The sequence below is a fragment of the Nicotiana tabacum genome, chromosome 23 (assembly GCF_000715075.1).
Source record: "Nicotiana tabacum cultivar K326 chromosome 23, ASM71507v2, whole genome shotgun sequence".
Lineage (NCBI taxonomy): Eukaryota > Viridiplantae > Streptophyta > Magnoliopsida > Solanales > Solanaceae > Nicotiana > Nicotiana tabacum.
The window spans coordinates 15,691,912-15,714,468 of record NC_134102.1 but is presented as its reverse complement, the minus strand read 5'-3'; the positions used below and the strand labels follow the sequence as shown (position 1 = coordinate 15,714,468).

Below are 22,557 nucleotides of genomic sequence, written 5' to 3'. Positions count from 1 at the left end.
GATCATAAATAGTATATAAACAATTTCTAGGTAAAATATAAGCGATCCATGATTTTGCCACAATATCTAACTTTATAAAAGAACGATCCTAGAAATAACTCATAAGCGGTCAACTAGAGATCACTTAGGCTAACAAAAAATAATACATGATAGATCTTGAATATGCTAAGTGAAAAATTACTGATCAAATAGCTATTTGGAGTTAGAGCTTCTCGTAAGGCTCGGAGGACCTAAAATTGGAATAAAGCCATAACTCGAAGACAAAACATCATTTTCCCCGATAAAAAAGAAAATTCCATAAAGGGAAATATTCAAAAGTTCCAACCGAGACATAACTGTCCTCCAAAATCCAAATACTAATATTTATAGTCTATCGAGTTGTACTTTTTATCAGTCATCGCCGGTCATTTGAACAAACGTACCAATTCATTTTCGGCCCATTCGGGCCTTCCACAGCCCGGCTCAAAACCTTTTTCCCTTTCTCTCTTTCTTTACGCAGGGCCCGTCGGAGCTCTTCAATTCTCAAACTTCCGATCGATTCACCGCCGCCGGAGATCTTATCTTTCTGTTTCCTTCGATTTCATGAAGCAATTATAGAACTTCGAGAACCCATTCCCTCATTCATTGAAAAAACGCATTTGAGGGGGGTGGGTGGGGGAAGAAAGGAGAAGAGATAAATTCGAACAGAAATGTCTAGGCAAATGGCAAATGCTGCGTTCCACAAATCCAAAACCCTCGATAACAAATATGTAATGATTTATTCACCTTATGTATTTGACATACATATTGAGAATTTAGTGTTAGTTGTTATATACATAAACATTTTAATTTTTGTTCATATGTATATGTTTACCTCTGTCTCTATTTTTCAGGTTTTTCTTATACAGAGAACTTCTAATACTGTTTATCATTTGTATTTGCATAATATTGGCATGAGATTGCGTATGTTGGCATGAGATGAGTTTAAATAGAATGACATGGTCAGTGAAGATCCATATAGTCGGCCTCAACTTGTTTGTGACCAAATCATAATTGTTGTTGTTGCTGTTGTTATTCATTTAGTTGCTATATTTCGAGTACTTGTATAAAGGGCAGCTCGGTGCACAAAGCATCCCGCACTTATGCAGGGTCCGGGAAAGGGCCGCACCCCAAGAGGTGTGATGTAGACATCCTACCCTAATGCAAGCATTAGTGGCTACTTCTACGGCTCGAAACCGTAACCTATAGTTAACACAGAGATAACTTTACCGTTGCTCCAAGGCTCCTCTTCATTTCGAGTACTAGTATGCTCTGAAGAAACGCAAACTAGAATTAAAGTTTCAATCTTTTTAAGCTTCCTTGCATTTTCTAATTAAGTGAGATTATGCCACCCAACCAGCGGAGGCAAAGAACACTCGGTGATTTCTTCTCATCTGTCTAAGCCAAAGTGGGAGAGTTTACCCGATACTTGTGCTGGTGGGAGTAGCAGATACTCGGTGAAATAGTCGAAGTGTGTGCAAGTTGGTTGGACGCCTCTGTCATCAAACAACAAAAAATGAGATTATGGGTTGAAATATTTAGTGGTATGGATTATTAGGGGAAAATTTTGTTGCTTTTTGTCTCGGGCATGTCAGGGTTTTGGAATTTTTCTGCTGAGCTATTAATGCTCAAAAATTGTGAAGGTCTAAACAAAGTAGTATATATCTTAGTTTAATATATGTGTTCTATGTTTGTCTATATTTGAGTTCAAAGCAAATTTTGTTGCTCTTTTCGGAATTGAGGCATAGCTGTTCGATTGACTGATTGATAATTGTCTTTGTGGATTGAAGATGCTTGGAGATGAGATTGGGAAGGGAGCTTATGGTCGAGTCTATAAAGGTCTGGATTTGGAAAATGGAGACTTTGTTGCAATTAAGCAAGTCTCTTTAGAGAATATTGCTCAGGAGGATCTCAACATCATTATGGTACATCGTCACTTCTTAGCTAATTGTTTACTAAAGAGGAAAAAAATAGAAGTCCTGATTTTTTTCAACTTCGTGTGTTAACACATGTACATTGTGTCTGCAAATATGCATCTATGGGAATCAATTTGCTCAGTTTTCTTGATAACCCAGCTTTTGCTACTGATATCCTTTGATATAAAGTTGGAATTACAGCCAGTTGCATAAATATTTACAATCAGGGTTACTGTTAGTAGTTAGTACTATAATTATTTTGTTGGGGCTCCTGTCTTTCTTCGTGTTACTGCAAGCGCGCACCCACAATCTGGGAAATTTGTTCCTAAATCCAGCTGGCTAGGAAGAAGATTATGTGTTGTTTATACTAAGACAAACACAACAATGGCTATGTGGTTGCTGATCTAAAGCGAAAAATCGAACCTTGAAATAGATTTAATCCTCTTGGACAGTACTTTAACTATTGTACTTGTGTATTTCCGTCATTGATGAATTGATGTTAGGATGACTACCTTTTCTTTTCTGAACAATGATTGCTTGCAAGTGCAGATGGACTTGGTTAGTGTTGAGCTTCCTTTTCCTTGCTCTGGCACCACTCCCAGCCCCCAGACCTGTTGGCCGTTCTAATCAATTGGCAACTCGGTTCTGATGATTTTTTGTAGTTGTTATTGCTACCAATTCCCACATCTGATTCCTTGCTATGGTTCCTATTGGTCCCGTAGAAGATTTCCTGCAGTTGTGGTGACAATTGCAGCTGCTGATTTCCTAATTCAGATTCAGTTGGCGTGATTCACTTCTCCCTCCTGGATGTAAATTATGCCACTCTTGCTTTGTTAATGCCGGCACTTCCTGAAACAGATCCCTAAACTCCTCTTTGTGTTGGAATTGCCGATAGTGATTGGTTGTGGGACCAAGTTGTCAGGTCTCCCGGTTAGGGGTCGAATCACAGGGATATTTTCTTCTCCTGTTCTCCAACCTTATTCTTCCTGGCTTCTGCCTCTTGAAGAGACTGAGGAATGGCAATGGAACTCACATTTACTTTACAATAATATTATTTAAATAGATAAATTATTTTAATATTTATTATGAATCATCCTAATTAAGTTTTCAATTTTATTTAATTAAATGTAGAAGACAAAATCACAAAGTACATCAGGATTTTTAATCAATATAAATATTGTTAAACCAAAGTAATAGTAGTGGACATGTTAGAACCCGGTTGAGCCCTATGTTAAAGCATTTATTTCTTCATCAGAAGTAATAATAGTCCACATCTTATATAACTTCTTAATTTTTGGTACATATAGTTTGAGAAACAAATGGTTAAATTGATAAGAGGTAATTTGGTAAATATGAAGTTTCCTAAATATATTTTTGTCTTGAAAAAATTACTTTTTCTACTTTTCCTTTTACTTTTAAGGAGAAATTACAAAGTTCTACTTCTTCCTGTACTAGAAGAACTGCCTGTGCTAATACGTAGAATTGCTTATTATTTTTCTAAGATGATTAATACCTTTAACCACCCAAAAAGATTCTTTTTTTTTTTTGAAAAAATAAGTACTTTAAAATTTTTGGCTATTAAACCTTTGTATTGTTTGATAGAAATAATGCTTGACTTTTATTTCCTCCGAACATTCTCTTAAGTAGATATCACATGGGAAAAATAGGAAAGCTACAGTTAAGGATTAAAATTAAAATCTTCTTTCATAGTGAAAATACTTAGAAAAATAGAATCTCTTATTAGAAACAAAATTACTAGTTAATGACTCTTAGAAGAATGGAATCTCTTATTGGAAACAAAATTACAAGTTAATGACTCTTACTATACTGAAAATGCTTGCCAAAATAGAATTTCTTACCAGAAACGAAGTTACTATAATGAAAATACTTGCCAAAAATAGGATCTCCCAATTAGTGTTGGTCTTCCTTATTGTCTCCAGTATGTTTTTCTGACAAATCATCCGTAACATTTGGTTGTGTTAAATTAATGTATGATAATTACTGATATGTGCATTGTGTCATTTGATGAATTGTATTATGTTCTTGACTTAATGTGACTTACGAGTTGTTCTTTTCTTTGGATGCTATACTTGGTCGGATGCATTAATGTCACAGCAAGAGATTGATTTGCTTAAGGTAAAGATCTCTTACCTCTTTTGTCCTGATCATAGCATTCCCCAACCCTCCCAAGGGGGAGAAAGAAACAAAAGGAAAATAGAATGCACCTGAAGGTATACTTTTCAGTAAGGACAATTAAACCTGTGTGATCATATTTTCTTTTGTTCTCCAGAATTTGAACCACAAAAACATTGTGAAGTATCTTGGATCCTTAAAGACAAAGACTCATCTTTTCATAATTCTTGAGTGAGTGAGCTGAAACATATTTTCATATTTTTTTGCTTTATTTCTGAAAGAGACTAACTAATTGAAATTCTGATACTTCTTTAAAGGTATGTAGAGAATGGTTCACTTGCCAACATTGTCAAGCCAAACAAATTTGGGCCTTTTCCAGAATCTTTGGTTGCTGTTTACATCTCTCAGGTTTCATATTGAGTGCCAAATTAGGTGTCTCTCAGATTAGATGTGGAAGTTTCAGTTTTTGATGGCTCTGTTCTGTCGTAGGTATTGGAAGGGTTGGTTTATCTACATGAGCAAGGTGTAATTCATAGGGATATCAAGGGTGCAAATATATTGACAACTAAAGAGGTTTTTAATCGCACCCCCTTTTCTGATTTTGCTACATTCATGCAGGGAAATTCCTACTCTCTTTGTTCCATTTTTTGTGGCTTTATTACTATTTGGGTCGTCAGAGAAAGGTTTTGTTGTTTCTTTGACCACAATTTTCTAATTTTTTTAAATAAATATTTCGATTTATTAACTATAGGGACTAGTAGTTCTTTTTACGTAGTTCCACAATTCGAAATTTTTTACTTAAAAAACTCAAAGAATCTATATCCGAATTCAGACTGAAAATTAAGTAGTTTGACCTTCGTATTCCGAACCCCACCACATAAAATGAGATGACTGGAGTAACTAGTTATTTTCTCATTGTGCTATTATCTGATTTCTTTTGTCCCTTGTTTAGGAGAAAGAAGTTTCATGAGTTCTATAACTGCATGGCTAATTACTTGCATTTCCAATCTCATTGTTACCATCCATTCTCATTTAGATTATAAATTCAGCTCAAGTAAACTTTTGCTGATGTGTGTGTTTGCCTTTCCTAATATTTTTTTTCTTGATAATTTTTGTTTGCAGGGTTTAGTGAAACTTGCTGATTTTGGCGTTGCAACAAAATTGACAGAGGCAGATGTTAATACACACTCAGTTGTTGGAACACCATATTGGATGGCACCTGAGGTGTTGAAAACTTATTTTGCGTGGTGTCTATATTTGGATTGACATTTTGTTTTTCTTTCTTGCCTGTTATTCACCTCTGAAAGGGAAGAGAACTTTCTTTGAATTAGTTATCGACTAGCTGTTGCTTAGCTGAGATTTCTATCTTGTATATTATCATGCACATGTTGTTCCTTAGAAGGAAATCAAGTACAACTAAAAGCTTTGAGTATCTTAGCTTGACTTATTTTACCGTTGTAAGAAGCCACCTTTTAAAAGGCATAATTCAGCATGTCAATGTGATGTGTTGAAAGTAGACTTTTCTTTTGAAATGGTAAGGTTTTACTCTTAGGCATCACTGAGAATGTGCTGGAATTGAAATGGTAAGTTTTTACTCATAAACAGTACTAAGAGGGATTGCACAAGAAATCGCAGAAGACTTGGAATACCATTCCTCAAGCCATTTGGTGGACTGTTTGGCTTGAAAGAAATAGAAGAATTTTTGAAGGCAACAGGAGAAACATACATAGCCTTAAACAAAGATGTATATGTTTGCAAGCTTTTTGGTTCAACCTGCTTATTGTACTTGATGAAGTTGGATTTCTAGATACAATAGTGGAACTGCACATTTTGTAATTATGTCTTTTAGCACTGGCTTACTGCAAGTATTTATAAATCTTCGATCACTTATTAAAAAAAAAGACTCTGCTGGAATTATGTACGTTGTGCCAAAAGTAAGAAGACAAAAGTATAGCCCTGTCTAAATGTATAGGGATTCTAGGAGCTGTAGAATAGATTCAGCTTCATTTGCCAGTTCCATTCTACACCAACAGTAAAACAAAAAGTGCCGCTGACCTCTATCCTCCGGATGTGATTGTGCTCATCTTCAAAGCATCTCAAGTTCCTCTTTTTCCAAACAGTCCACCAGATTCAAGCTGGTATAGTGTTCCACCATGTTATCTTTCTTCTCTCTGAACCTGCCCTGATCCAGCTTTTCAATAAATCAGCATTGTTGTTTGACATGGGCCATTTAACTCCCAGTGAGTTCCAAAATAATTAAAAAATCTGAAAGTAGACTTTCTTCTTCTGGAAAAGAATGCTAAACCACCCAAAAAGCAAATAGTTTGAATGGACAGTTTTCTGGTTAGAAAAAGGAAGAGAATGGGATTTGTTGAAATATTCTGCTGGTTATATTAGTGATAGCAGAAACTTGCACCTAGAAGATCTTTCCTTAATGCTTTCTGGTGTTTCAGGTGATTGAAATGTCGGGAGTATGTGCTGCATCTGACATCTGGAGTGTTGGCTGTACAGTTATAGAACTTCTTACTTGTGTACCTCCGTACTATGATCTTCAGCCCATGCCTGCTCTCTTTCGGATTGTACAGGTGAGTTTTAGTTATGCTATGTCTTTTTGTCTTTACGTATGAGGAAGATGAGGATAATATTTTGAATTAAGGTAGTGGTGATATTCCTTATTCCACTAGCTCGAATAAAATGCTACTGAGTGGTTAAGGGCTGCTTTTACGATCTTCATCGATTTAATGGATCCTTATCTATTTCCAGGATGATAATCCCCCAATTCCAGACAGCCTTTCTCCTGCTATCACTGATTTTCTTCGCCAGTGTTTTAAGAAGGTAATAGAATATATTAATCCTGCATCAATTAAGTCTTGGTACTTGATATTTTCTAGTTTATTGGTTTAATGAGGCAAAAGGGAGACTGCTGTGCGTTTGGATTGGGAAGATATGAGAAGTTACAGGTGACATGACCTAAGTTGTTTACTCTCACATTTATAATGCTCAAAGGATGAAAATAGTCTGATATTGGACGTGGATCTAATAGAACTACAAGTTCACCGGCCTCTATATAATTGGCATTTTTAAAGTAATGGAGTTCTATAATATTGTCAAAATTTGGAGGCGGGCAGGATGAACAATATGAGGCTTTTTTGGCAGGCATGGTTGATGTTGTAAAGTAATGAGGAGAATCTTCAACTACATTTTCTGACATTAATGTAGTTGCAGAAATCCATCCAAACATTTTGTTAAATGGAAATTTGAAGCTTTAGATACCTTGGAGATTGATAATTTTTATGATTTTGTCTTCTCGCTAGTTTAGCCCTTGACTACTCCAATAGATTTTGGTAACTATAGATTAGCGTGTTTCAGGATGCTAGACAAAGGCCTGATGCTAAGACACTACTTTCACATCCATGGATACAAAACTCAAGGCGTGCTTTGCAGTCCTCACTCCGTCATAGTGGGACGATAAGGTAGATTTTGTAATGTACTCTTAGTTTTTCTTTGATAACTGAGAAATCTCCGAGGGTCAGTGGCACACAGTTCGAGACACAGTGGATAATGGGCCCGCCCCTCTACTCTTTACACTTAAACACCAGGTTCTTATCTGTGTTAGGGTTAGAACCCATGACTTGCGTTCAATCCACACATCGGGGGCTGCGATCGGGCCACTAGACCGAGCCCCGGGGATTGTAAAACACTCCTAGTCATCATTAGTCTAGTACTTTTCCTCTGGGTTTCCCCCTAAATATCCGTTCTTGACGGTATAGTTTTTTGATCCACACCATATTTTTCTTGCATTTATTATCTTTTAGAAATATAGAAGAAGATGGATCGGCTGATACAGATGCATCGAATGAAGATGATAAGGGTGCTGCTGGAAGCTCTTCTTCGGACAAAGCAAAAGTATTTTTCTTTGGAGTTTCTTTAATATGATGAAAATATCAATTAAGCAATATAGTGATACTCTCCGAATCCAGGAATCTTGTTCAGTGTTGGCATCACCTGAAGTCTCGGAGATTAGCAAGTCAGAAGAGGTTGATGGCTCAACTAGTAATCACTTAGAAGGAAGAACTGATAATATTGAAGATCAATTTACGTCAGATCAAGTTCCAACTTTAGCAATCCATGAGAAGTTTCCTATTCAAAGCTGTGCTGATGGATTGGCTGTGAATAATGAATCAATGCTTCAAAGTTCAACAGACTTGGTTGAGCCTGAGAAAGTTCTTGCAAACGGTGAGCTTGAATCTAGTCAATCCAAGGGTGGAAATAATGTAGGTAAGAAGGTTGAAGAAAAAGGACGTGGCATTAATGCTTATTCTGCATCATCCAGTTCTGGACAAAAGAACCCAGATCATAGTCCTAGAAAGGTAAAGTTTATGCTTATAATTCTTATTTTTGATTTCTCAATGTCATTGCCAAAGAAATCACTACAGGATTCCTAATGTTTTTTGCTTGAAATGTACTTTTGATGAGGTGTTCTTTTTTGCATCTATTGAATGCATATCAATAAATTCACTTCTTTGAGAAAAAATGTAGAGGATATGCTTATAATTCCTATTTTCTTTTTGCTGCTTGCTGAACAAGATCCTTCTTTTTCAATGTTAGAAAATTAGTAAACAAGTCTTTAGTATTTAGCTGTCATAAGCTGGAGATGATAACTTTTACACAGCCTCTTGTGTTGTAGGTTTAATCCAATTATGACCTTTTCTTTTGTTGTATGTTATCTATGCAAATGGGATGATTTTGATGTCAGTTATCAAGTCTAATTGGTGGAACTGTGTTGGTGTGACTAACTTTTATGAATAGTAGTTTATAGGAAGAGGTCGGTAAGTACATGTCCTGCCTGAGCTCAGAGTTCTAATTTAGAAAAGAATATTTATCTCTGGTGTCGGGGTATTCACTTGTTTTTGTTTCTATAATTTCATCCATGTTATGTACGTTTATCTCACGCTTGTTACTATTAGTGGATTGATTTTTTTTCCCAAGATCATCTCTGATCTATTTTGAAGCTCAACCCTGCTTGTGTTTCTTTGCTCCTTTATGTCTTTTGCGCTGCATCAAACGTTACTCAATGTTCTTGTGTCGTCTATTTAACTGCTTGTTATTTTATGCTGAATCATATTCGTATCTATTCTTATCTGAAAATTCGTGAAGGCTGTGAAGACATCAGTAGTTCCGCGAGGAAATGAACTGAGCAGATTTAGTGACCCCCCTGGTGATGCTTCTTTGGATGATCTGTTTCATCCATTGGAGAAAAACCTGGAGAATCGCGCTGCTGAAGTTTCTCTTTCTTCATCATCTTCACAAATCGCTCAAAGCAATGCAGTTTCCGAAACTGGAAAGAATGATTTGGCAACAAAGTTGAGGGCCACAATTGCTAAGAAACAAATGGAGAGTGAATCAGGACCAGCAAATGGTGGTGATTTACTCAGCATCATGATGGGTGTGTTGAAGGAGGATGTAATAGACATGGATGGTTTAGTATGTGTGCTTATTCTTTTTGCTTGGTTTATGCATATTCTTTATACCTGACTGTCTTTCTCCTCTCATTATCTTAATTCTTTATTTTTTGGATGCTTTTTCAGGGCTTTGATGATAAATTGCCGACAGAAAATCTTTTTCACCTTCAGGTACTCGTAGACATGTTTTCTTGACTTATTTGTGTGTGGACGCCTTGACCTTTGTCTTTTTGAAAAGTTAAGGTAAACCTGTAGCACTATTTCAGCCTCATTTACATATTCCAGTCTACAGCAAAAGCAAAAAGAAAATGTACAGTTTGCCGTTATCTTGTGAATGGAGTTGACACTATCTTTAAAGCATCTTCTATTTCTCTAGTTCCATATAGTCCACCATATGCAAGCAGGTATAGTATCCCACCAAAGAAGCTTCCTCTTCCTAGCTCCCTTTCTGTCCATCTCCTCAAAAGGTCATCTGTTGTCCTTGGCATAGCCCACTGCAGCCCAATCATATTCATATACAAATGCCATAATTGTGCAGTAACATGACAATGCAAAAGCAAATGACAGGTACTCTCTGCTTGACTTCCACAGAGAACACATTTCCTAGTTAGGACTCCCCCTCTTTTGCAGATTCGCATGTGTGAGACGAGCTTCATTGCTCACTATCCATGTGAAGCAAGCAAACCTTGATTGGAGCTTTGGACCTCCAAATTTTTTTCCATAGCCAAGGCTTCGCTAAATAGTCCACCTTTATCGGATCCTTGTACAGAGAACACTCCTTTGCAACTGGGCCTCCATGTAATGCTATCTTTTGTTTCTAATAGCTGCAGAACCATGCTCAACAGATTAATAAATTGAGCAGTCCTCGTTACCTCCCAATCATTAAAATTCCTTCTGAAGTTTATGCTCCAAACCCCATTGATTCTGTAATCAGGTAGTGATGAAGTTTTGTTTACTGCTAAGGGAAACAAATCAGAGAATAAGTTCATCAAAGGGCCATTACCAGCCCAATCATCTATCCAAATGGCAATGCTTCTACCATTGCCAACTTTAAATCCAATTTTGGCCGTAAAGCAAGGCCAAAGTGATCCGATGGCCATCCAAACAGAAACTTCAAAGGGTGTTCTAACATACTGGACCGCCATTATCCGTCAACACCATACTTGTTTTTAATTACATTCACCCACAGTGAGTCCATCTCTTCATTAAACCTCCAAAGTTACTTCATTTACAAGCATCTTTTTTGTTGTCTGAGATCTTTAATGTCCAAACCATCTTCTTTCTTGTCTTTAGTTACAGTCTTCCATTTCACCAAGTTGAAGGTTCTCCTCTCCTTGTTGCGTTGCCACAGGAAATTCCTCCCAAGCTTATCAATTCTTTTCTCAATCTTGACAGGCAAACAGAACAAAGAGACATCACATATGTAGGAAGAGAATCAAAAACACTATTTAAAAAATGGTTTTTATGTCTCTACATCATTCAAGTAATATTTTGTCCTCAAACTCTTTGACAGCATTGTATTGTAAAACAGTTGATAAAATCTTATCCTGGAGTACTGATACCATAAAAATCTGCATGTTATTTATGAGCTGATTCTGAAGCAATAATTATACAATCTCTTCCCTTTTATCTCTTCTGAAAGCAAAATTGAGAACCCATCTGCTTGATAAATTCCTTGGTTGCTACCGTTTTTCTATGTTTTTCTTTGACGAAGAAAATCAACTGTTAAGATTATGGAGGTTTATAAAAAAAATTTAAAAAATATCTCTTTCTTTATTAAAAATGGAGGTTTATAAGTATATTTTCAACACAGCAAAATATCCTTTCTTTAGCAGCACTGTGCCAATTGTTTTATTTTCCATCTCACCGGGGTCTCTTTGTTAGATGCACAATGATTGCAAATAAAGTTTTCTTTGGTTGCTAAAGTTTTAGGTTTGACAAACCAGTACCAGGCACAATCTACATTAGAGCATACATATAACACTTTTCTTCCACATTCTTGAAAATTATGTTTTCTGATTTGCTAATGTATAGAGTTCGTCTCATTTCCTTCTTTTGCAATGAATGAATCATCTTGTGAGATTGTCTTTCTTTCCAATTGAAAAAAGAATATTTACGTTGCTGGAAGGTTTTATCTGGAAGTTTTATTCATCTTACCATTTAATAACTCATAATCAGATCTTAGTAACTAACTATTTGCAACCAAAGCTACGATAACAGGGGAAGAGAAGGGAGGGGGTATGGGGAGCTTACACTCAAAAGAGAGTGCAGCCAATAGCCTGTAATAGGGATTTTTAGCTTGTGCCAGAGAAGTATAAGATAATTTTCCTCTGTGTATAATCCTGTAATCTCTAGTTTATATACCTTTTCTATATGCTTTATTTGCACTGACCGTTACGTAAGTTCTATCTCCGTTAAGTGACATGAATTTCTAGACAAGATAAATGAAAAACCTGACTCACGGATATTTTGGAACGTATCATATTGGCAGGCTGTAGAATTCAGCAAGTTGGTATCATCTTTAAGAACAGATGAATCAGAAGATGTTATTGTATCAGCTTGTCAGAAGTTAATAGCATTCTTTCATCAACGGCCAGACCAGAAGCTTGTCTTTGTCACCCAGCACGGTTTGCTTCCTCTAATGGAGTTACTTGAGGTTCCCAAAACTCGTGTATGTCTTTATGGTGTGATCGCATTAGTACTTCAATCTCTATGCACATTCAACAAGCTGTAGCAGATTTATTTCCGGTTAATCCGTGGACTAATGTGCTTTCATTTTTCAGGTCATCTGTTCAGTGCTGCAAGTACTAAACCTGATTATTCAAGATAACACGGATTCCCAAGAAAATGCTTGTCTCGTTGGCCTTGTAAGTGTTACTAGCATTTATTCTTCTGATTGTACTTTGAATATTTGTAAATAAATGTCTTTTGTTAAGAAATGGGGGTGTATACAAGCCATATACCAAAAAATAGAGAACCTACACCAAAACTTGGTTCTCGACAACATAAACCCAATCTTCTAAACTAATAGGAAACTCATGGGTACACCAAAAAGAAACTAGAAACAAAAGAAATTTGTAAGTAAATTTTAATAATTTTGAAAAGTAAAGACTGCAAACAATGGTTTTATTGATACTGGGGCTAAACCATTTTTCTCAACTTGTATTTATGTTAAAGATAACACATATTCCCAATAAAATGCTCGTCTTGTTGGCCTTGTAAGTGTTACTTACAGTTAAACTTCTGGTTCTACTTTAAATATTGATAAAATAAATGTTTAGTAATTCTGAAAGTAAATGCTGCAAACAATAGTTTTCTTGATACTGGGGCATAACTTTTCTCAACTTGTATTGTTTAATTGTCTCGTAGATCCCTGTCGTAATGAGTTTTGCTGCCCCCGATCGTCCTCGAGAAATTCGTATGGAAGCAGCTTGCTTCTTTCAGCAGCTTTGTCAGTCGAGGTATAGAGATTATGGCTCTGGGTTTTTGTGTTGATGACATGAAAAATTGCACACCTTAACTGATGATTGCTTTGTTTACAGCTCCTTGACGTTGCAAATGTTTATTGCTAACCGTGGAATACCTGTTCTTGTGGGCTTTTTAGAAGCTGATTATGCCAAATATAGGTTTGTCTTCTATATCTTTTGATTAGAGCATTTCATTAACGGACGAGATGTCGTAGCTCATGTTTTCTTCACTTCAAATATTTGACTTTAAATGAATGTAGTTTCTCTTGTACAATTATTTTGGTCTGCAAGAGTGCCATCTAATGCATATATTGGAACTTTGCCTATTGTGGAGTGTGGAAATCTACATTTCGATTTTGTTCATTGTTGGAAGAGAATTTTGTTAATTACAAATGAGTTTGGAGTTAATCGAAGTGTTAAAGCATTTAACTGCAGATATAATTGTGTTGGAGATTTTAGTAATTCACCTTCAAGAATTGCAAAATTGCTTTTGAGGCTACACAAAACTATTTATTTTTAAAAGAAAGAAATTCTTTAAGAAGTGTCATGACCTGGATATTTTCAATCAGGGACCGAGATAGTAGGTAGTTGAAAAAGACCTGAGTTCAGATAGCAGCGTCACCCTGATTTAAGTGTGGTTGGCATTTAATATAGTGACTCCAATAAATAGTCCTATTTCAATTTTTTCTATGGGTGGATGTGATTCAACAGGGTAAGAGCGTTTGCAATGTTCTTGAAGTATGAGCAGATCATACAATTGTTTGATGAGATATCGATAACCAGTGTTATCTCTGAGAGTGACCTTGCTACTTTTGGGGCAATATTAGGCTCCAGACAGACTTGGGTAAAATTTATATTTTGGGGGGGAGGGGGGGAGTTGGACCAAGAAAATAGTTAGTATGGCAAGCATACTGGAGTGTGAGATTGGGTTTCTACCAACCACTCCCTGGACTTTTTACAATTTGAAGCAAATATAGACAAAAGTCAGTTTGAGATGTGGCTCAAACACATAGAGAAACAATTGGCATCATGAACAGACATCTGTCTTTTGGAGGTTTTATCAGCACAACCCATTTTTCTAATAATCGCCACTAAAAATATAGCTTAAGTACTGTTAGTAATGTCTTTTGGAGGTTTGTCAAACGAGTGACAAACAGTTTGACTTCATGTGGTTAATACTGTGGTTAGTAACATCTTTACCTATTTTTTGTTAATGTACCCTTTCTGGTGTAAGTGGAAAAGTATTTAGACATGCATGGGAGGTTTCATGAATAATGCAGCTACTACCTTCTCAAGGTCTTGAAAACCTAAGACAATAATGCGATGCTTTACTATGGCTGGGAGAAAATAACGGAAAGTTCACAACCACTGGAGTGTGAGATTGGGTTTCTACCAACCACTCCCTGGACTTTTTACAATTTGAAGCAAATATAGAGAAAAGTCAGTTTGAGATGTGGCTCAAACACATAGAGAAACAATTGGCATCATGAACAGACATCTGTCTTTTGGAGGTTTTATCAGCACAACCCATTTTTCTAATAATCGCCACTAAAAATATAGCTTAAGTACTGTTAGTAATGTCTTTTGGAGGTTTGTCAAACGAGTGACAAACAGTTTGACTTCATGTGGTTAATACTGTGGTTAGTAACATCTTTACCTATTTTTTGTTAATGTACCCTTTCTGGTGTAAGTGGAAAAGTATTTAGACATGCATGGGAGGTTTCATGAATAATGCAGCTACTACCTTCTCAAGGTCTTGAAAACCTAAGACAATAATGCGATGCTTTACTATGGCTGGGAGAAAATAACGGAAAGTTCACACCGAGACCTTTCTATTCCCGTTGGTAATGAAAGTAGAAGAAGGCATCTGCAATCTATGTGGATATATGTGGAAAGCAAAGCTCCTCTCAAAGTTGCTGTCCTTAGCTTGACAGCAGCACATGAGGCTGTTTGCCCAATGGACCGTTTGCAGAAGATATGGAAAGTACTATGCAGCATCTGTTACCTTATCTGAGGAAGAAGTTGATTCTGTAGACCATTTCATCGTGCATTGTAAAAGGAATACAGATGCTTGTAGTATGTTCCTGCTACTAGTCGGGGTTGAATTGGTGATACAACATTCTGTCTTTGAGCTCCTACCAGTATGGAGTGTAAGATAGAATGATTTTATGTATTTTTGGGACATTTGGAAGGAAAGAAATTGGAGGTGTTTCAAAGGAGAGAAAGTCGACCATGCACAAGCAGAAAGCCAAATGTTTTAGAAAACTTTTGCAATCAATTAGAAAGAAATGATTTAGGAAGCTTTATGAAACTTTTTGGCAAAGTTGAAAATGTAACTTCAGTTCGCGTAGTTTTATAGCATTGACTCAGAGCATCATATTACGTAACTGGTATTACCAATTACTTATAAAAAAAGACAAAAAAGAAAAAGGTATGCTCCAGAGTAAGAAACTTCACCACTGGTTTCATATCCTACTATCCTCAGAATCAAAAGAATATCAGATTGTTTGCAGGTTCATGTTGGACACCAGAAATCAAGGATATCTTGCTGATGTTGCCCTTCGATTTCCTTTGATGGAGCATCTCGTAGGTTCTCAATGCTCTCAGATGATAGGGCTGCAAAAGAAACCGAGTCAGTCAGTCCAAAAGCATGAAGAATATCAATCAACTAAATGAGACTTTTGCCTTTCCTGTTTCACCCCCTCCCCCTGTTGTTCCTTTTCGTCAACAGATACATATTATTCAGAATTGGACAAAGTGTGTTCATGCTTTTGACTGATAGAAGCTCTGAAAGAGGAATGCTAACAATCTTCAAGTAGAGCTCTTATGGGGTAAAAGAAAAATCTTTATTCATTTTACGTGCATTTTTAACCTGGGACCGTATGGAACTGGCCTAGCTTGCACCTTTGGTTATATTATGCGAGTCATAAAATCAGCTGACATTCACAAACTGACGGGTGGAGAATATATAAGATATATTTGGAATCAGGAGCATTCCTACACTTTTTTGGATATTATAAAGGGTTTGTTTAGTGCCAAGTTTCAGTTTCTGGGATTAACTTGGGTCTTTCTCAGTCGTGAGTGTTTGTAAAATCTGACAGTGGCTTGTTTTTTCAGTGAATTGATTAAGAGGGGCCATTACAATTTTTTTTGTTTCCATATCAAGCTGGCTTTGATAAATATTGGTCTGCTATGAGCTTACATGGAGTGGAATGCACAGTGCAGATTCATAGCTGACTCCAACTTCTTGGGATTGAGGCATAGTTGTAGTAGTTGTAGTATCAGGCCATCTTTAACCTGCATTGCATTTTATGGTTCTTTCGGTCATTGAGTGCTTCCTAAATGAATTTTGGTTCTACCAGAGATAATATTGGGGCTAGGTGTAACTGTTTTTCTTTAAAATAAATGGCTGTGCTTAAACATTTGGATTGCCGAATTCTCTCTATTTCTAGTGTCTTTGTTTAAAATAAAAGATGTGGGGTTTATGTAAAACAAAACTTGAATTTTTTTTTGAAAGCTAGTTACTTCCCATTTTGTGTAACTATGCATGTTGATACACAAATGGGAAGTAACTAACTTGCATTCAAAGAAATTCCCAAGTTATGCTTTACCTAAACCTCACATCTTATATCTTACAAAGACACTAGAACTTTTATGAATTTGGCCATCCAGATGCTGATAGGATGGGAATGCTATAAATAATGGATAATCTCTATGAACCCCATCCTATCTTCTCCTTTTCCACTTTGCCTTTTTTCTTTCTCTTTAGCTTTTCTTTAGTTTAGATAGAAAACAGGAAGACCTAAATTACTAGGCGTGATTAATTAGCATCTTAAAATCAACTAGCTTCATTTAACTGTTATGCAAATAATATTTGCTAAAGTCTCCCCTCCCAAAATGCATGCAGGGAAATGGTTCACATGGCTATAGATGGCATGTGGCAGGTGTTTAAGCTTCAGCGATCTACTCCTAGAAATGATTTTTGCCGCATAGCTGCTAAAAATGGAATTCTTCTCAGGCTCATCAACACTCTCTACAGCTTGAATGAAGCAGCTCGTTTAGCTTCTGCATCTGGTGGAGGTGGGTTCCCTCCTGATGGATTGGCACCCCGACCACGGTCCGGGCCACTTGACCCTGGCAATTCTTCATTTATGCAGACTGAAATGCCCCCTTATGGAACTGATCAGCCAGATATGCTTAAGATTAAGAATGGAGAGCGTGTTTTGCCAGCTGGAATGCAGGAACCTTCACGTACTTCAGCTTCACATTCACCAGATTCTCCATTTTTTCGACAGGATTTTGAGAGGCCTCGGTCAAGTAATGCTACAGTGGAAGCTTCAGGTCCATCAAGATTTCCAGATGGAACATCTGTTTCTAGAGATCGAGAAAGCCTAGACAGATACAAAAATGATCTCTCTCGAGCTGAGATTGACCTTAGGCAGCAAAGAGGTGGCAATACAAGTAGAATATCGACTGACAGGGCATCATATGGATTTCCTGCTTCAACAGCTACTCCGCAAGAGAATGTACGGCCCCTTCTTAGTTTGTTGGAGAAGGAACCCCCATCTCGCCATTTTTCGGGTCAGCTTGAATATGTTCACAATCTTCCTGGACTGGAGAAGCATGAGAGCATACTCCCTCTTCTGCATGCATCTAATGAAAAGAAAACAAATGGTTTGGACTTTTTGATGGCTGAATTTGCAGGTAATGATTCAGCTGCTTGTTTCATTTGTTGCCTTTGCTTTTTAAATTGCAAACTTTCCTGCCTCCTATTGGAATTTGGTAAGAATTGAAGTGTTTGTAATACTCCTTTTTTTACAAGGCATTGTCTTTTGATTACCATCCAGCACTCTTATTTTCATCTTCTCTAAATGGCTGAACAGAGGTTTCTGGACGTGGAAGGGAAAATACTAACCTGGAGTCATTGCCTAGAAGTCCACATAAAGCTGCCACTAAGAAAGTTGGAGGGGCAGCTTCTACTGATGGAATTGCTTCAACTTCTGGACTTGCATCACAGACTGCGTCAGGTGTATTGTCCGGCTCTGGAGTGTTAAATGCTAGACCAGGAAGTGCAGCATCATCTGGAATACTTTCACACATGGTGTCGCCCTGGAATGCTGATGCTGCTAGGGAATACTTGGAAAAGGTAGCAGACCTTCTGCTTGAGTTTTCTGCAGCAGACACAACTGTAAAATCCTTCATGTGCAGCCAAAGTTTGCTCAGCCGTCTTTTTCAGATGTTTAATAAGATAGAGCCCCCTATTCTTCTTAAGGTACTTTTCTAGTAAAAATTTCTGCCCAGCAATGCTTTTTTTTTAAAATTATTATGACATAACTATGCTCATGACGACAACTATGCTCATGACGGTTCCTTTTTTTCCTTTTTTTTTTTTGCAGCTATTGAAATGCATTAATCACCTTTCAACAGACCCACACTGCTTAGAACATCTCCAGAGAGCAGATGCAATCAAGTATTTGATACCCAATCTTGATCTCAAAGAGGGTCCTCTTGTGTCCCAAATACATCATGAGGTAATTTAAGCATTTAATTCATCGGTTAACCAGAGAGCATGGTGATGCATATGTTTTTACAACGAAACCAAATTACGAATTGGATGCATCATTCATGTACATGATAAATTAGGATTTGGAGTGCTAAGTTTATTGTTTCGCAGTTCACTGCTCTTTACTTCTGTGATCCTTAGCAAAATATTGTGCTCACTCAGTGAAATATAAACAACAAAACTAGAACTCCGTATTATCTCAATATTTTTTCCTATAATCTTTGTGAAAATTCTCTTTGATCCATAAAATGCCTATTGCTGTAATTAAGGTTTGTTACGAAGTGCGAATAATTCAATTTGAGAAGCTTATTTGTATAAATTTCACTCTGTTTAGTCTATGTTTGCAATTGAGGGTGTGAACTTTATTATTTGGTTTTTTCTTGAAGAGGGACCATGTTATACGCCTGGCCTTGTCACTTCTTGTTATCATTTGGTTGGAGATTGTCCGCTTGTTCGTCAGTTGTAAATGGCTGTTCTGATGGAACTTCGAATGCTCTGATCTCTTATAACAGAACAAAATCATTTAGTGGAAGTGCAGGATTTTGAGAGTTTCTGCAGTTTGCACTAGCAGTTGCTTTTCTTTACAACTTTTTAGTTTTGATATTGTGTCTTGCCTTAGTCCTTGGAATATAATAAACTATCTATCAACAAAATAAGACTCCAATCCCAAACTAATTGGGGTCAGCAACATTAAACCTCTGTATAGTCCACTCTATTTGGTCCCCTTACATTTCAATGCTAGCAAGTAACCTGTCTTTTAATGCAAATTATGTCTCTAAAACTAGATTTTCTCTAAATCTCCCACTTATTCATACGGGAACCTAATGTTAGTGTAACAACAAGAAGTAAATTACCCCAATGGTGGTTCTTGTATAATATCGAATATGACGGTGCCTTGATTCTTTATTTGCCTTGACCCCCACCCCTCTCAAACCCACCGCGGTCAAGTGACAATAATATAGGTATATTCTTAGTATTTTTTTCTTTTTTAATAACTAATTAAAGCTTACACATTCACTGTAAGGTAACTGCTCAGCGTATATTCCTAGTTGTGATATCTAAGTCTATGCTCATGGACTTTTTCTTGCTTTTTTCCTTGCTGCAGGTTCTCCATGCATTGTTCAACCTCTGCAAGATCAATAAGAGAAGACAGGAGCAAGCTGCGGAAAATGGAATTATTCCACACTTGATGCATTTTATCATGACCAGTTCTCCGTTGAAACAATATGCATTACCTCTTCTATGTGATATGGCTCATGCGTCACGTAATTCAAGAGAGCAACTTCGTGCTCATGGTGGACTTGATGTATACCTGAGCTTACTTGAAGATGAACTCTGGTCTGTCACAGCATTAGATTCCATTGCTGTTTGTTTGGCACATGACAACGAAAGCAGGAAAGTGGAACAAGCTTTGCTCAAAAAGGATGCTATACAGAAAATGGTCAAGTTCTTCGAATGCTGTCCAGAACAGCATTTTCTGCACATACTGGAACCTTTCTTGAAAATTATCACGTATGTCATTTTTCGAGTTTTCACTTTGCCTGTTTGCTGCTTGCATATGTTCAGTGGCTCCGCCAGAATTTTCCCTAAGGGGAGTCAAAATATAAATAAGCATATGAAAAAATGAAGGGGAGTCAACACATAGTATATATGCATAAAAATATAATATTTAACCTATCTACGCGGTATAATTTCCCGACGAAGGGGTGTCAATTGACTCCCCTTGCCAATGAGTGGCTCCGCCACTGCATATGTTGCGTGTTTGTCTTTTTTAAACTTGCGTTAATGAATCTGCCTACAATTGAATGACTTCTGGAAACATGGTTGCTTGGAACAAAGGCAAAAATAGTGGTAAGTTTGACCATTTTGGCTTGGCAGTAGTTTAGCTGGCAAGATGCACCTATCAAAAGAGAAGGAAAATAGTGCTGCTGCCTAGATACATTTATCCAGATCCTGGTAGATGAACTCTTATGTAATAGAGCTAATACATCTAATATCATTTCATAGCTTATTTGGCTGTGAGGCTGTTTTTGATTAGTTAGTCTCTAAATGGATTCTATCCTACTAGATGAGCAATACTCTTAATGCCTCTTTTTGCCCTTTCTCAACATTGTAACACTAGTTTGAATTCCTAATTGTGTTTTTTCATATGATATGAGTAATTAATAAGCCCATACAGTATAACAGAGGTTGTCCACTCTAGTCCTGCATGCTGAATTTGCGTTGTTGGCCTTTTTTTTTTTTTTTTTTTTTTTAATAATAGTTTTTCATGGAATTTAATTATGAGTTTATTCTTATGTTGATCTCTGGTTAATTTTGATGCAGGAAATCGTCTCGAATAAATACAACTCTCGCTGTCAATGGATTAACACCATTGCTTGTCTCTAGGCTTGACCACCGAGATGCTATAGCTCGACTGAATTTGCTCAAGTTGATAAAGGTGTGAAATTATTGCTTTTGAGTGGTTCTATTATGGTATTTGCGACTTTCTAGAGTGTCTCAGTGGATTGAATGGTCTCCGCTGGTTTCCTGGTTGGAAACTTTCTGGTCACTGATTCTGCCTCTCGCGACCAGTTCTATTTTATAGAGGGGGCTCTATGTTGCAATAGCAACAAGTGACATATGATATACTTGATGAACATCCTTCTACCTAGTCACTCTGCGACTGGGCAACCTCCTTCAGATGACATGCTATTGTCCTCTCAAGATTCAATTTTCAAGAAATTCTGTGTTGAATCCTGCGTAGCCATTTTACCTCACACATGTTTACTGTTTATTCTATGTAACTTAAAAGTCGCATCACCACTGGGCTAATTTGATACTCTTTCTGTTTACTGTCACTGCCTGAATGGTACTTAGTGTTAGGTAAAGCACTTGCTAATGAATTGCTCAAAACTGTTTTGGTGCCAGGCTGTGTATGAGCACCATCCCCGACCAAAACAACTTATTGTGGAGAATGATCTTCCTCAAAAACTTCAGAATTTGATTGAAGAGCGCAGAGATGGACAGAGTTCCGGTGGCCAAGTTTTGGTGAAACAGATGGCGACTTCTCTGCTTAAAGCACTCCACATAAATACAGTTTTGTAAATTACCAGATGGCTACCTCTCTGCTAATTGTCTTGCAAGCTGTATATTTTCTTGGTTTCATGTCTGTAATTAGTCCTTTTTCTTAGTTTGCATTATTCGGTGTGCTTCGGGTGTTTTTTAAGCCCTCAGTTCTCTTTCCAATGTAATTATATCCTGAGTGTCTAAAAAGTGAGATGGCTATATCGAGTTTGTAAGCAAGTCTGATTCTTTTCTGAGCTATTGACTTGTGCAAGTAGTTTTATTTTCTATTCTAATAACTATTAACGGCAAAGTGCCAAATATACTCCTGTACTTTTGAAAATGGTTTAAGAATACCCTTCGTTATTCTATTGGGTTATCTATACCCTTGCCGTCATACTTAGGGTTCAAATATACCCCTTATTTAAACGGAGGGACACGTGTTATCGTCCTGTCAGCCAATTCTAAATATCTCCTAATTAATTAAAAAGACCTATTACCCATACTCGGAAAGCAATTTTCTAAAACAATATTTTTTTGTAAAAACTGAAAAAAACGAAAATATTTTTTTTCCCAGTTTTAACAAAAAATTTCTTTAAAAAAACTGAAAAATATTTTTTAAAATAATGTTTTTGTAAAAATTGAAAAAAAGCTGAAAAGCAATTTTCTAAAGCAATGTTCTTGAAAAAAACTGAAAAAATCGAAAATATTTTTTTCAGTTTTTTGAAAAATATTGCTTTAAAAAAATTGAAAAATAATTTTAAAGCAATATTTTTTGTAAAAACTAAAAAAACAAAAGCTGAAAAGTAATTTTCTAAAGCAATATTTTTGTAAAAACTGTAAAAACAAATATTTTCTTTCTTTTTTTCCAGTTTTTAGTTTTAAAAAATCCAGTTTTTTTCAGTTTTTAATTGCTTTAGAAAATTGCTTTTCAGTTTTTTTTTTCCAGTTTT

At 36.6% G+C, this 22,557-nt stretch overlaps 1 protein-coding gene across 1 annotated transcript; it reads left to right on the top strand.

Annotated features, from left to right (window-relative positions):
• The first annotated feature begins 326 nt into the window (after nt 1-326).
• LOC107770294 (MAP3K epsilon protein kinase 1) lies at nt 327-21,947 on the top strand. The gene is made up of 24 exons (XM_016589588.2): nt 327-749; nt 1,809-1,943; nt 4,050-4,070; nt 4,225-4,298; nt 4,385-4,475; nt 4,557-4,640; nt 5,190-5,291; nt 6,521-6,652; nt 6,831-6,902; nt 7,437-7,540; nt 7,883-7,973; nt 8,048-8,437; nt 9,225-9,551; nt 9,656-9,700; nt 12,021-12,200; nt 12,313-12,396; nt 12,899-12,990; nt 13,072-13,155; nt 16,904-17,700; nt 17,880-18,268; nt 18,393-18,527; nt 19,665-20,071; nt 20,885-20,999; nt 21,470-21,947. Exons 1-24 carry the CDS (start codon nt 690-692, stop codon nt 21,644-21,646), a joined length of 4,188 nt encoding a protein of 1,395 aa, XP_016445074.2. The 5' UTR covers nt 327-689; the 3' UTR covers nt 21,647-21,947.
• The last annotated feature ends 610 nt before the right edge of the window (nt 21,948-22,557 follow it).

What these genes read in the sequence shown, in the direction of transcription:
- LOC107770294 (XM_016589588.2), top strand. Translation starts at nt 690, where the DNA reads ATGTCTAGGCAAATGGCAAATGCTGCGTTCCACAAATCCAAAACCCTC. An exon ending in CGTCATAGTGGGACGATAAG is followed by an intron (nt 7,541 to 7,882) that starts GTAGATTTTGTA and finishes ATTATCTTTTAG; the next exon opens with AAATATAGAAGAAGATGGAT. An exon ending in AAAATCTTTTTCACCTTCAG is followed by an intron (nt 9,701 to 12,020) that starts GTACTCGTAGAC and finishes TCATATTGGCAG; the next exon opens with GCTGTAGAATTCAGCAAGTT.